The 15,505-nt window shown below is 37.3% G+C and overlaps 1 protein-coding gene across 2 annotated transcripts in view; it reads left to right on the top strand.

Annotated features, from left to right (window-relative positions):
- The first annotated feature begins 364 nt into the window (after positions 1 to 364).
- Ttc7 (tetratricopeptide repeat domain 7) overlaps positions 365 to 15,505 on the top strand; it is a 28,521-nt gene continuing 13,380 nt past the window's right edge. For both annotated transcript variants that reach the window (XM_076118961.1, XM_076118960.1), the window contains exons 1-15: positions 365 to 636; positions 1,416 to 1,695; positions 7,142 to 7,256; positions 8,150 to 8,301; positions 8,780 to 8,885; positions 9,262 to 9,381; positions 9,844 to 10,041; positions 10,440 to 10,572; positions 10,956 to 11,077; positions 11,584 to 11,700; positions 12,176 to 12,325; positions 12,908 to 13,111; positions 14,077 to 14,218; positions 14,744 to 14,891; positions 15,419 to 15,500. In XM_076118961.1, the coding sequence (XP_075975076.1) occupies positions 510 to 636; positions 1,416 to 1,695; positions 7,142 to 7,256; positions 8,150 to 8,301; positions 8,780 to 8,885; positions 9,262 to 9,381; positions 9,844 to 10,041; positions 10,440 to 10,572; positions 10,956 to 11,077; positions 11,584 to 11,700; positions 12,176 to 12,325; positions 12,908 to 13,111; positions 14,077 to 14,218; positions 14,744 to 14,891; positions 15,419 to 15,500 (2,196 nt within the window). In that variant the 5' untranslated portion in view covers positions 365 to 509. The remainder of the gene's footprint in view (positions 637 to 1,415; positions 1,696 to 7,141; positions 7,257 to 8,149; positions 8,302 to 8,779; positions 8,886 to 9,261; positions 9,382 to 9,843; positions 10,042 to 10,439; positions 10,573 to 10,955; positions 11,078 to 11,583; positions 11,701 to 12,175; positions 12,326 to 12,907; positions 13,112 to 14,076; positions 14,219 to 14,743; positions 14,892 to 15,418; positions 15,501 to 15,505) is intronic.

Genomic DNA, 15,505 nt, shown 5'->3' with positions numbered 1-15,505 from the left:
TATCAGGAAAAAAACGAAATATTCGCATGTTAAAGTCCTACTAACGCCATCTGTTGAGATTTACAATAGATACTTCGTCTGCTGTTTACGAAGCATGCTAGCTGGGTCAAATTCACGATGTACAAACTTTAAAAGCATTCTGTTCAGTTTATTTGCAATGGCGCTAGTAGTCCTAATGTATACTAAATTATAAAATTATTAAATAAGAAGAAATGAGAATTTTATTAGTTAAAGAAAAACATAGCAAAAATATTACACATTTTTATTTTCTTCAATGTAATTAATCAATAAATAAAAAAACTCACTAATTTAATAAGGGCGAGCGAAATAGGTCCTTGACCACAGAATAGGATTCCGCGAACTATGTTGTCATCTGTCAAATTTGGCCTTCAATTCTCTGGTGATCCTAGGGATTTTAATGCGATTTCGAAAAGGTTTTGCAATGTATGAGTGAGGTGTTCATTTAATTCAATGGTGTGACATACGTTTAATATTATTCCCGTGTTAAAATGACATCGAGGAGTAAGAATGCTGTGCGGGGCTACGAAACAGAGATCGAAAAGAGTCGCGAAGACTCTAACTGGAAAAAGGCAGTGGAGTTGGCCCAGCAATTGAAGTCTAGGTCTCCTCAGCACGGTCAGTATTACGTGTAGCATATTGTTTATGTCATAATAGGATTTATCGAGGTGTTTGCATAGCCCTGTATTCTATGTCTCTCTTATCAAGGGAACCTAAAAATGCTGTTATATTATCAGTGAGAGCTTAAAACATAAATTATGTTTGTTGATTTCAGTTCATGTATGTGATAAATATGCACTTTACAGTTGTAGATATTTCTGTCATTAATATTAGTCTCCTTGACTGTTATATCATTAAGTTATAATTGTATTTTGTTATTAACTTTGGGTGGAGGTTACAGCAACCAATGTCAGTGCATGGACAATTATTTCATATATTTTTAATGTACATTATATTTTTGGAGGTCATTACCTAATCAGTTCATGTAATCTGTCATTATTGTTTGTTTTCCTGATGTGGGTTTAGAGTATTATTTTGTTTTATAACTGAGGTTTATATCATAATTATAAAAGACTGTTATTCAGGCTCAACAGAAACTATGTTGAGAGGCTATTATAATAATAATCTTGTTGTTTTGGTGATTAACATTTTTCAAATTCTTGTATGTTGATAATGATATACTAAGCTAAACAGGTATGCTTTTGCTTTGGCATAGCAACATTAAAAGAGTTTTATACCAGTAAGTAGGGCTTTAAGAGCAAAATAAACATGAACACAATTAAAATTGATCAAATACGATCTGTAGTAACTGTATTCAAAGAAATCTCTACCACAACATAATAGCTATTAGGAAATAACTTACTACAAAACTAAAATCTACTTTTCTCAATCCACAGAAAGTCTTGCCCACTTCCTCATCGGAGAAGGCAAGCTTGAAGCACACCTTGACGAATGGCCTCCCACAAAGGAAAACATCGAGAGAGCTCAACGGGAGCTCTCAGAAGCCCGTGGATACCTAACGTTGGCTACCGATGAGGCTGGCAAGAGGGCAGGAGTGGCATTAGATGCTCACTTGTTACTTGGCAAACTGAATTATGCTTGTGGTGGTTACGATGAGGCATTGAAACATTATAAGTTGGCGGAATTAAATACTTTGACGGAGAAAGAGTTACCTGTGTGAGTAGATACTTTTATTTATTAGTATTTCAGCTTGTAATATATGGTTGTTAAATTGAGAAGGTATGTATGGGAGATTCTGCATCATCCAAATATGGATTTTTCAAAGATACTGAATTAACCATAGTTTGAGAAGTATGCATTCTGAAAACTTTCTATCAATGAGTTAGTAAGACTCAAGTTATTAAAAAAATAGCTTATTTTTGTTTCTGTAAACTAATAATTTTACCTTTGCATTATTAATATATATATATTTATTTATGTCAAAGTGACTGGCAGGGTATTAATTTTCCTTCCATTATTTCCCACTATTTGTTACTAAATAAGGAAATAAGTGTAACTGTTAATGGTATGCCATATGGTTTAGTGACTAAAATTTTCAATTTTAACCATACTCGTATTTATCACATATCTTTAGTATTTATTTTTTGAAACAGTGATTGTCTGGGCTGGGCAGGGGCCTTCAACCTTGATGAAGGGTGGAAGGGTTAGGCCTTGAGTTCACCAATCACAAAATTTTATTAGAGCAGCATCTTGACTATAAAGTTATAACAGACAGTGCTCACTATAGTGTATTTAATTTATAAATTGATTTAATAAAAGTATGTTTAAGTCTTCGATCTTATATCTATTGTTGACTGCAGTAGAACATCATCTGGAACCAAGTAATTGAATTGATAATGACTTGTAAACAATAGAATTGCACTTAACAACTAACAACCTATTCAAGATATCTCAATGTCTATCTATTACATTGTCTCCAAGTAAATTAACCTATTAGTAGTTTTTACCTTGACAACTTACATTTTTGTAGTAATTTTCGTAAAATCTTATCTATACTAATATTATAAAGCTGAAGAGTTTGTTTGTTTGTTTGTTTGTTTGAACGCGCTAATCTCAGGAACTACTGGTCCGATTTGAAAAATTATTTCAGTGTTAGATAGACCATTTATCGAGGAAGGCTTTAGGCTATATAACATCACGCTACGGCCATTAGGAGCGGAGTAGTAACGAAAAATGTTACAAAAACGGGGATTTTTTTTTTCATTCTTTCTTATGTGACGCAAGCGAAGTTGCGCGGGTCAGCTAGTTTTTTATATTTTAATAAGAAATTTGATACAATAAAAGCTATCTACTCTCCTAAATACCTTCTATAGTACGCTTATATTAATCTACTAGCTGATCCGCGCAACTTCGCTTGCGTCACTTAAGAGAGGATGGGTCATAATTTTCCCCGTTTTTGTCATACTTTTTACTGGTACTCTGCTCCTATTGGTCGTAGCGTGATGATAAGCTCCTAAAGCTTTCCTCGATAAATGGGCTTTCTAACACTGAAAGAATTATTCAAATCGGACCAGTAGTTCCTGAAATTAGCGCGTTCAAACAAACAATCAAACAAACAAACTCTTCAGCTTTATAATATTAGTATAGATAATATTAGTATAGATTCACGGATTATTACTTTATGTACATTTCAAATGTAAAATTTAGCTGTATCTGTTGCAACTTACACTAACAGATTCTAAAACAAAGTGATTACTGAAGAATTATCTTATATACTGACTGTTTGTTCAGCGTGCACGCACGTATACGCATTTCTATTCTAAACACATTTAACAAACGTGCACGTGCATATACGTATGTATAAACGAGTACAGCATTTTAGCCATATGCAAACACCCAATATCTTGCAACTAGCTGACCCGCTCAACTTCGCTTGCATCACATAAGAGAGAATGGGTCAGAATTTTCCCCGGTTTTGTAATATTATTTACTGTTACTCTGCTCCTATTGGTCGTAGCGTGATAGTATATCACCTATAGCCTTCCTCGATAAATGGGCTATCTAACGCTGATCGGACCAGTAGTTTCTGAGATTAGCGCGTTCTAACAAACGAACTCTTCAGCTTTATAATATTAGTAAAGAAGTAAAGATAAGACAAGCCACCAACGACTTCTAATCGTTTTATAAATTATTTCCGTCTTACAATAATTACTGGTCTTTAAATAGCACCTCAGTTCTGAGAATAGACCACTACATTAGTCTATAATGGCGTCGGTAATTGCATTGCATTCCGCAATAAATTGTCCACTAATTAAACTTGCACAATGCGATTACAATTGTAAAGTGTTTATGGTTGACTAGATTTATTAACCCACTTGAAACTTTGGCCATAGTTTCGTAGAACGTAATTTATACGTACATATATACATACTTATGTATAGTAGAGACTTAGGTACGTGCAAGGCTGCTTCTGTGGCACAGTCGGTAGTGTATCCGACTGCTGATAATGAGGTCTTAGGTTCGATTCCCGGTCGGTCAAAGTTCTAGTCTTTTTCAATTCATATTTGAATGTTTTTTAAGGGAAGCCTGCAATAAGGTTACGTGCCCGTGCCCTATTACATGGGACTAATATTGTTAATAGCAAAATGCCGCTTTATTTCATGTACTTCTGCCTATACTTTCGTGCACAGGTACTTATGCAGTATTTTATTTCCTTGGATAATCCAATGTTACGGTCTTAGTTTAATGATGTAATAAACAATGATTTAATAACACTGTTAACTGTAACTTGGGAAAATTATATTCGTAACGTTACATTACGCTGCAACTATTGTTTTTATATAGTTACTAGCTGACCCGCGCAACTTCGCTTGCGTCATATAAGAGAGAATGGGTCAGAATTTTCCATATTTTTGTACTCCGCTTCTATTGGTCGTAGCGTGATGATATAAAATATGCTTTTTTTTTCACGAAAAATATTCTCAAAATTATTTATATCTCTTAGTATAACGAAGTCGCGCTAAGGTATATCCGCCATTAAAACAGTTGCCATGGCAACGGAATTTTGTTAATTCAATGTCATTATACTATTGATTTTTCGCGACTTCGTTGAATTTTCTGAATTTTCCCGGGAAATGCGTCATTTTCCCGGGGTAAAAAGTAGCCTATGTCCTTTCTCGGGTATCAAAATATCTCCATACCAAATTTCATGCAAATTGGTTCAGTAGTTTAGACGTGATTGAGTAGCAGACAGACAGACAGACAGACAGACAGACAGACAGACAGACAGACAGACAGAGTTACTTTCGCATTTATAATATTAGTATGGATTCAATTTTTGAAGTCTGCAGTATTGTAATGACTAATTCACTACCCGTGACTTCATCTGTAGAAAATAATACCAGCAGTCAAAAGTATCCTATGAGCAAATACCGGCTGAACGACATGTACACCAAATTTTATTAAAATAGTTTTAGTAGGTTTTGTCGAGGCGCCCGTAGCCAGTTGCACTCACCGGTCGGTAAACGATCTGTGTGTTTAAGCAAACCTTGGCGCGGTTATTCCATAGATGGGTGACCGTATAGTGCTATTTGAACAGGGCGTCTCCGTGCTTCGGAGGGCACGTAAAAGCTCGGTCCCGGTTGTTGAAAATTCAGATAACAGTCGTTAAGCCACGTCAAAGGCCTTCGGGCGGCTTGAACAACTTTGACACTAGGTTGACCACTAACCATACGACAAGAAGAAGTAGGTTTTGTGTGAAAGAGTAACAAGTACTATAACTATACATGGTCATAAACATTCACGATTATTTATTCGTAGTATTAGATTTCATCATCTTTTTGTAGCTACTTCTTTTGTTCAGTAAAATAGCTAAGCAATAACGAGCTAAGCAATGTTTACACTTTCAGTATTTTGTCAGGTGTCTGACTTCATAATAACCTTATCTTAAAACAAATAGACTATAAAGAAAGTTGTTTATTGTATATATGAACTATGTACATAATGTACAAGTGATGTGTAGATCGCCACGTGCGATGACGTCACACATCAAACGATGGCAGAGACGCTAAACAAACAGTCATATACATTGAGTCAGCGCACGCGCAATCTCCACACCATTCTACGCTGACAAAATCGATTTTGGATAACATACACATATACATACATAATATGTATATTGCCTGTTATACCCGAACGTGAAAAAAAGTTAGGCAGAAGTATATGAAATACACCCATTTCTTCCTTTTACAGCCTCGTCACGTACTGGGCATGTTAAAAATCCTTCGGGCTACTATAAGGAAATACACTAATCTTAATGAGATAAGAGCAATGACATTTTGTCCTTAGCGGGAATCAAACTCAAGACCTTGTCATCAACAGCCGTATACACTACCGCCTAGACCACAGATACAGTCTTAATAAATATAAATGTAATCCTAAGACCAAGTAGACAGCAGGAGGGTCTCAAATTCAATCACTTCGATTTATATGGAACTAGCTGACCCGGCAAACGTTGTTTTGTCATAAAAATTAAATAAAAAATCATTGTCCAGCGGACAACATTGTAAATTTAAACCATTCTCAGATCCCCTTGAACACACACAAAACATTTCATCAAAATCGGTCCAGTCGTTTAAGAGAAGTTCAGTGACATACACACTTACAGAAGAATTATATACTCGTATATAAAGATAAAGCAGATACTAGCTCAATTGCCGAACCAAACAGCTCAGTCTTTACAAAATTTGGCAATGATTTACATAAACAATGAACAAGACCGTACCAGCAGACAATAGCTAGTCATCATTCTATTTGCCGAACGTGTAAGCACTAAATAACTCATACCAAATACGTAACGTATGAATTTACTGTCCATAATAAATAATAATGTGACTATCAATGTGTTTGTGTACCAGTTGACGATAATTTCTGCAATAATAGGATGTATACTGGTTTGTATGTGGGCGCATAAGTATCATAGTACTTATTTTATTTGAAGCATAACAAATTATAGCACAAAACAATAATTTTATCTGCTGTACAGATTTGTTATTTCAATTGTCTTTTCCATCTCGGTACTATAGAGTCCCGGACTTTTGCAATCCGTGCATGGGGCTGAACACGCAGAGGCCCTTTTATAGTTTCAATATAACTGGTGACTATCCGTGTGAAAAATATGTAAATGCACCCAGGGACAGTCACCAGACAGGGTGGGATTGTGGCAAAACTGAAATAAAAAAACTACTTGGGCTATTGGGATGGGTGTCTTAGGGACTACGATTCTAGGAACATACGTACTATGGCGCCTTATTGTAGTCTCATTAAGAAAGGAGTTGAGAATATTTCAAATAAGATGTGTTTTACATTATTTTGTTTCATTCTATGATAAAATTTAACATTGATTGTTATTGTATGATTGATGTAAGTAGGTTTATAGGTAGGTAATATATTAAAAATAGATAATAGGTACCTTTATTAAAAATAATTTAGGGCTTCGTTTAAAAGAGCCTTTTATTTTATACCCATGTGGAATTCAAACTTGAAATGTTTTAAGCAGACATCGAATATAAATTCTCTTTTATATAAGTCGACTTATTTTTGTACGCTTTAAAAAATGTCCCTTTACTTGGTATTTACTTGGATAAACAAACATTGTTTACAGCCGGAGTCTCCGAATCGTGGCGGAGTCGTACGCGATCAAAGGACTATGCTTAGAACAGAACACCGTCCCCGGCTCCACGAGCCGCTTCAAGCAGGCCGAGAGAGAATCAGAAATGGTAAGACTATTTTATTATAAAATAATTTACATCGAAACGTGATACCTTCCTCCTATGTTTTTTTAAACCATTCCTGTAAATACGGCTAAAGGATAACGTAACGCGACTTCCCTTCGACCTTCTTTGAAAAGAGTTCTTCTGCATGTGAATGCTTGGCTATGCCCTTCTTTTGAAGTAGTGTGCGAGCCAATTTATCATTAAAACAAAGGCCAATCGTTTTTTTTGAAGACGCAAGAACATTTTTTTTGCTATTATCAACTTTGCGGTGATAATATTGAATCACGGTTATAGCTGGATTGCAAAGCTATATTTTATGGGAAGTAATCGTTAATGTTCTTTGTCCCGACATACTGCATACATAAATGTCTGTTTTATCAAACTGTTCCGATAAACATGTCCGTCAACATGTACACGTTATTACTGTACTGATAAAATATACGTCTGTCATGTCTGATGCGTGTTTGATGTCATTTTGTGTTTTATATACAATGTTGAGTATATAACCCAATCACATATTGGGTTATATACTCAACATCTACCTTGTATTTACGTAAAGTATGACTAAAGGAGGTGAAAATAGGAGCACTAGTATTGGTTCTAATGTACTAGCTATTTTAGGACAAGACATCACTGCAAGTAAATAAATAATCCGTAGAACTACCTTATAAACCTACCAATTTAAGGAAACCTATTAACAAAATATTGTATAAGCACAGTATAAAATAAAATCTTAATTTATTTATTACTTTTGTACGAACAAATACCTGTATTCAAATTATAACTTCACGGGGTTCCTAAGTACCTAAAATTACAGTACCATTATGGTCAATCACGCATTAATATCAATCCTTTTAACTTAGTCCTATACTAAAGTTACTCTCCCTATGTTGTAGATCCGCAGTTTCGAGCTGGCATCAGACCTGACCCTGCTGTACCTGCAACGAACAGGCTCCGGCGCGCGCGCAGGGCCCACGCTCGAGACCGCGCTACAACGAGTGCCGATACTACACATACGAGCCGGCAGGTTGCAGAATGCTATTGACAGGTAAGACTAAATTATTACCACATAGTAACTTACTGAACTAATTTTCTCTGTAAAATCATGGTGATTAATACGTTATATCAGAGTAATCATCTGCTGCATAGTAGCCATTTTATTTTATCGTATGGTAAGAGCTCTTTAGAACAGTTCTGGAGGTATACAAAGTTTCCAACACGCAATTGGTAAGCGTGATGGACTCAAGGCTTACCCCTCTTTTATTATGGTAGGAGATCCTTGCCCAGCAGTTGGACATTAATGGGTTTTTTTATGGTTGGTGGTTAATATCTTGTTTAGACCTCCAAGAAATACTTTGACATGACTTAAGAACTGGCATCATATATGGTCTTTGTCATAGTTATGGAGATGTTCATCTCAAATATATCCATAACTGGCATTCCATCTATGAAATGTCCGCGTCAAGGATGCTTAACTCACATGTAAATGTTGATAAATTAATGTTTTATATTGTTTAATTGTGCAGGTATCGTGAAATGTTGAACGCGGTGGAGTCAGTGTCAACGCAAGCGTTACGACTGACTCTCACCAGACAACTGGCTGAGGTGCTCATGAGAGGGGTCACTGGACAGGTAACTAAGATGTTCAATATTTCCTTGTTTGCACTATGTGTGTTCGGTAGTGTTGGTAGCAGCTCCCTACATTATCAATTATGTATACCAAACAGAAATATTGTTAAAACCATTTGGCGATTAAAAAGAGTGGCCAGGAGTTTCTTGCCAGCTCTTCTCATTGGCCCTACCTTCCGAACTGGCGGTAAATTCACTCTCTGTATCATTGACTATCATAAGTGTCAGCATTTGACCTAAATGAAAAAATGATTTGATTTTGATTTTATCAGTACATACGTTTCATGTACATCAAATACACCACATATTTGCGCACTATTCTCCACGAGCATTTGTTGAACTGGATCAAGATCATCATTTTACATTTTATTGTTGTCAGGTGTACAAAGCTCCGGAGAAGTTGTCCGTGGCGCCCCCACAGGGCACGCTGACGAGGCGGAGAGACGAGTACGTGTCGGAGGGACCTTGGAAACCTAAGAAATATGCCGCTATTAATCAGGTAACGTAACGATTTACAAGACTTATACTTATTGATCGTTTCGCAAGTGATGTTTGTGTCTTAACTGAGGTGAAATTTTCGAGATGCGTTTGCTCACTTTTCCTTTTAAATCAATTGCATAATATTACTTATGGCTGACTTCATGATGGTATCGCAATTAATGTAGATGAATGTTAAGGTTTAATATTATCGAAATAATAAGTTGACTGTCTTTTTGGATGTTGGTGAGAGTTCAAGCGTAAAGTTATAGGTAGGTACCAATGCGCTTAGCATTCCTTACTTAGGGGCGTAAAATTGTGAGCGTAACGATTCGGAAATATTTTGCTACACGGCCTTTTACATTATTTGTTTCGACTCTGTCGTGTGTCTGTCTATCTGTGTGTTTTTAACCGACTTTAAAAGGAGGAGGTTCTCAATTTGATTTTACTTATTTTACTAACTATACTTTTATGTTGTGTGTAGTTCGTGCCTCGCAACGAGTACGAGGAGGTGGTGCTGCTGCTGCTGGTGGGCGAGGCCATGGCGGTGCGCGACGCCGTGCTGTCGCAGAGCGAGGTGTTCGAGGCGGCGCGCGCGCATGCGCTCAGGAACGCCGTGGCCGTCGTCGACCTGCTGGCGCTGGCCGCCACGCGCTGGGGACAGCTGTGCTTGCTACTCGAGGTATGTAGAAAATGTTTTTATAGGTACTGCGAAATAATGTCCCCAAGTTGTCGTAGTGAGAAGCAGATAGAGGCTATTTCTTATTATGAGTGATTACTGATAATCGGTAAGCTATCAATTAATGTTGTATGATTTTCTGATCAGTTACTCTAACGAGAACAGTAGATACTATTTTTACAGTATGTTTTTAAATGTCAAACTTTTGATTCTTAATAGTACCGATTGTAGAGAATCATGCTGCAAACATAGACGCAATGCCGAGGCCATCGATTGATTTGATTGTTTCTACTAGAAGCCGTAACTGTCTGTGCCGCGTTACTGTTTCAGAACAAAATGTCTGATTTTTTTTTATTAAAATGTAAGTGAATACTGATGTAATAAATTTGTGTTGTTTGCAGTCGCTGGAGCGCGCGATGAAGTTCTCGTTCGGGTGCGCGCACATCTGGCGCCAGCGCGCGCTGGCCACGGCGGCCGCCGCGCCCGCGCCCACCCGCCCCGCGCCGCCCGCGCCACACTCGCACATCGCGCCTGGTAACTACATAACTTGTACCATTATTTGTTAATTTCCAAAGTCTAAATTACATTTATCATTATGGCACATGCATACATAAAATTTCGCCATTGACGTAGACACAGACCAAAGAATGAACGTAGTTCTTTACGACTGAAAATATACTCGGCAAAAATACAACGAAAAATGCTCATAAATTCTTTACTGTCCAAACGAGCTTTCAGGAATGTTGCTTCACCATATTCTAATTCCGAATCCATCCAGTATTTTTTTTTTATAACCAAAGTACACCTTCCCAACACAAAACAATAAGTTTAAAGGCTCCATCCAACTATTGTTATTACCCAATTCAGCACGATATAACAATAATGTAAGTTAGTAATAAAGTACGTGTACATTGCAGGCAGTAGTCTATGGAACGCGGGCGTGCGCGCGGCGGGCGTGGCTCGGCGCGCCACGCCGCTGTGTCCCAGCGACGCGCCGCTACGACTCGTCGCCGCCAACACCTGCTACAGGATGGGATGGGTGAGCACATATACATTTATAATTTATACAGTAGTAATGTAGTGTGTGTTACTCGCCTCCATGCTATAAATGCATGTTTAGTTCGTTAGATCTGGGATGAATAAACGTATACTACTGCAGGTCAGTTGTTTATATAAGGTGTCTACACATCCAATATTACAGTAATGTAAAATTAAATCATTGAAAAATAAGTATTACTTCAATTTTATGATTTTTTTAAATACTTAAAATACCCTGTCAAAGTGTCTTATTTCTATTTTTCGTCATTTTTGTTGAAATATTTGTTATATTGAAAAAACTTCTGTTTTTCTTTCATATCAATAGTGGTCTGTAAAAAAACAAAGAATAACATAATATATTTCTTATTCCTTTTCACACAAGAGCCTATCTGATTTGCATCGCTTAATTTACTATGAATCATTGACCAGATATACTCAATCAAATTTAAACTTTAACTCCAAGCCATTAAGGTACATAATTGCATATAAAATGTTTGTTGTCCACAGATAGAGGAAGGCATAGAAAGCGCGGAGGAGGCGCTCACGATAGAGGAGGAACAGAACGGTCCCATGCTGGCGCGCTGCTGTCTGTTCACCGGCATCGGCTACCAGATGAAGGCACAGGTCTGTCAGTATTATAATATATACACATTATACGTTATAGTTCTATGTTTTGTAGGTTTTGTGTAGATGAGTGTGAGTGGGTTTGATTCTCGGGTTACAGTGACTAGGTTGCCAGTTTGGTATACGGATCGCACTGAAATCGGTGTATTTTTTATCGTATTATAGCACTCCGTGTGTTGGAACAGTGTATTTGTGTATAGCTCAAATATATTATATCAATCAGTTACACGTCATACACACATTTTAATAAAAATGGAATGGAATCGATTTGTCTATTCTATGGACTTTTTTAAAATTGACATATTTTGAGCTAATAATAATTAATTCAAAAACTAGCTTTTAAACGACCATATATATTTCTAGCGGTCCTGTTTAAATTTAAAGGCTAATTTCATTTTCGTTACCCTAATACAAAATACCTTTTTTTAATAATAATGTAAGATATATCTTTTTAAATTAATGTTTTTGTTTGCAGAAAACGAACAGTCGTATAGACAAGGACGCGGCGAACGACAAATCACTAAAGCTACTGATAAGAGCGGTGCAGTTAGATGATAATGATCATCTCGCCTTCTACTATCTAGCGCTACAGTACATGCATCTAGGCATGTTGAATGAGGCTATGGTGAGTGAACACTTTTATATGATTAAAACGTAGGTACTAAAAGTTTGGCAGGGCAAAGGCTTCCTGTCAAATTAGTAGGGGTTAAAAAAAAGTTACTCATTACTTTGGGTTTTTATTATTTTTGAATTGTAGACAGTATTGATTAATTTTAAAGTGTAATTTTGATTTATTGTCACATTACCGAGTTAAGGTAATGAAATTTCAAAATCAACATTTTTTCGTATGTATTCTTCATTCAAAATTTAATGATTTTGCGCTTAACAGTAATGGTTGTCTTGTGTTTGTAAAAGTAGGTTAAAGGAGGAATAGATTAGAGGATCTATCTTTTTATTGTACACTAGAGGCTGCCCGCGACTTCTTCCACGTGGAAACCCTACCCGTGTAAATCCAGATTCCTCGGGAACTCTGGTATAAAAAATAGCCTATGTGTTATTCTAGGTTGTCAGTTACCTAGATCTCGTCATAATCGGTTAAGTAGTATTTGTGTGAAAGAGTAACAAACATCCATACACACATTCTCACAAACTTACGCATTTATAACATTAGTAGGATGAATTAATTAATTATTATTGTACTACCCAGGACGCGACACGATCGTGCCTGAGTGCCCGTGCGGAGTGTGGCGGCGGGCTGCGGCTGGCGGCGGCGCTGTGGTCGTGCGCCTGCGCCGGCTCGCGGGGCGCGCGCGCGCTGGCGGCCGCGCGCCTGGCCAGGCAACACTACCCCGCTGCGGACTGGCCGCTAGCCGCGCTGGCCGCGCTGCAGCTCACGTGGGAGACTCCCGAGGTATAACATGCGTCACTATACCATATTAGTAATGTTCTGTAACTGACTTATAGTAGGGCCGCTGAATTATTGCCGATTTGACACATGACAAATTGACAATACTAGTGAAGTGACTGAACCAGTAACCCTAACATCATTTTGGATCAGTTTGTTTTTAATATTCTAGTATAGAGTGTAATTAAATAAAAACAAAACCAATAATAGTTAAAGACACAAGTTCTTCATTAGGTGGAGTATCCTTGATGAAATAAAATAAATATCCATATTCCTTATTCCTATATTCCATCAATATTCCTTGTAATAAAAATCATACCTATTCCAATGAATTCGGACCGAATACTATTAAGCACATCACTATGAAAACAAGACGCACGAATCCGCACCATGTAACTTTATACAAGCGCGCCAAAGAACAAAAAATAAATGTTTTCATATTATTTACAAACTATTTTAAGTTTTGAAACAGAGTTTATTGGAAAATTACTTAATTCTGATATTTTGACATAAAGTTTTATATTAAAGAGGTATTCTAAATAATTCCGCAAATGTGACGCTCGTGCAAGGTTATATCGATTAATGTAAAGAATAATCTGTCAAATCGGTAATTACTCAGCGGCCTTACTATAGTCACTATACTTCAACATTGAATTCCGAAAATCTGACTTCGCTTGCGCTCTGCGAAGGTTGAATAATGATAATAATAATTAAAAAACTCAATAGCAAGAATCCAAAGTAAAATATCTCCGAGACAATAAATCCTTATTTGAATTAAAAAATACGAACGTGTTAGCAAAAACTAAACCTATGCCAAATACGGTTAATATCCAAATGCCTGTATAGTTTCGACAATCTCTTATTTAACACCCTGTTTATAAATAGTTTATCCAACACTTACCCATATTTCAAATAGAAATCCAAATTATAATATGATATTATGTTTCTAACTAAGACATTATCTTCCCCAGGCGGCACTAGCGACCGGCAAGGAGCTGCTCACACTAGTGAACAGTTCAGAATCGGAGCTGGAGACGGAACACAACGGGTACGCGGAGCTGGACGCGCTCTCCGACTCACAGCACGACGACACGCAGAGCAACAGAGACGGAGGTATGTTCATGTATTTTACGCTATTGTCCCACTGCTGGGCAAAGATCTCCTCCCGAACAAAGTATAATTAACTGTTTTTGTAATCGGTTTAGTAATTTGATTAAGAATAATCACTATTACTTTTCAGATGGTGATCGTTGTTTTTATATTTTACTAGCTTTTGCCCGAGATTTCGTCCGCTCGGTTTAGTGACTTAGCAGAATTTCCATACAAACTTTTATCTTCTCTGTCCCACACATTTTTTGTGGCAAAAAGTAGTAGGTCACCTCTAAGTTCTTTCTTAAGGTCACCCCTAAGTTCTTTCTTTAGGAAACCTCCGTGTCCTTTTTTAGTGTCACCTCTATCTATGTACCAAATTTTATTAAAATTGGTCCAGTGATTTAGATTTGAAAGCGTGACAGGCAGACAGACAAAGTTGGATGTCGACTTATAAACGCGTTATAAAAAAAATCCAAACGAAAGAAGTCGCGGGCAATCGCTAGTAGTTAATATTTCCTAATTATATTATATATTTGTTATATTTAGCGTCGATCCGTGCGGAGTCAGCGGGCGTGTACCGCATAGAGCGTGCGCTGTCGGAGGGAGCATCGTCGCTGTCCACGCAGCGACCGCGCGCGCCGCTCGCCGACCATCGAGCACATGCCTGGCTGTTGCTAGCGCAGTTGTGTCTCAGGTAACATACAGTTTTAAAACAATATTTATTTAGCATTTATTGATATTTATTCATCGTATATTATCCGTGTTTTGGAAGGCACGTTAAATTGTGGGTACCGAATGCCATTTTCAAAGATCTTTGACAGTTGTTAACAGTAGGTAGTCAGTTTTATCGAAGGGTATCGTGTTATAACCCAGGTAACTTGGTTGTGGAGATCAGATAGGTAGTCGCTTCATGTAATATACTGGTATGCATCCGCTGAGACTGGAAACCGACTCCGACATAGTTTGATGAAAGGTTCGGCTAGCTGATATAGTACGTAACCAACCATTGACAGGCCTTTGACTTGGTTTAGTGACAATTATTTTAAAATACGACCAAGGCCGAATTTTCGTGTGCACTTCGTAGCACTGAGAGACTCAGTTAAGCAGTCACCCATCTGTGACAGGTCTCTGTCGAAAGTTTGCTAACGTACTGATTTAAACGTGTAAGTTTTATGAAAACTTAGAGCTTAGATGTAAATATATTTTTCTGTTTATTATCAGGTTAGGGAGAGTGAGTGCGGCGGCGGGTTGCGTGTCAGAAGCTGCAGCGTTAACACCTTTTAGTCATCTTGTATTATATACGGTGAG

This window comes from Anticarsia gemmatalis, chromosome 10 (genome assembly GCF_050436995.1).
Source record: "Anticarsia gemmatalis isolate Benzon Research Colony breed Stoneville strain chromosome 10, ilAntGemm2 primary, whole genome shotgun sequence".
NCBI lineage: Eukaryota > Metazoa > Arthropoda > Insecta > Lepidoptera > Erebidae > Anticarsia > Anticarsia gemmatalis.
Note: the sequence above shows the minus strand (reverse complement) of the source record. Positions and strands in the feature narration are given on the sequence as shown.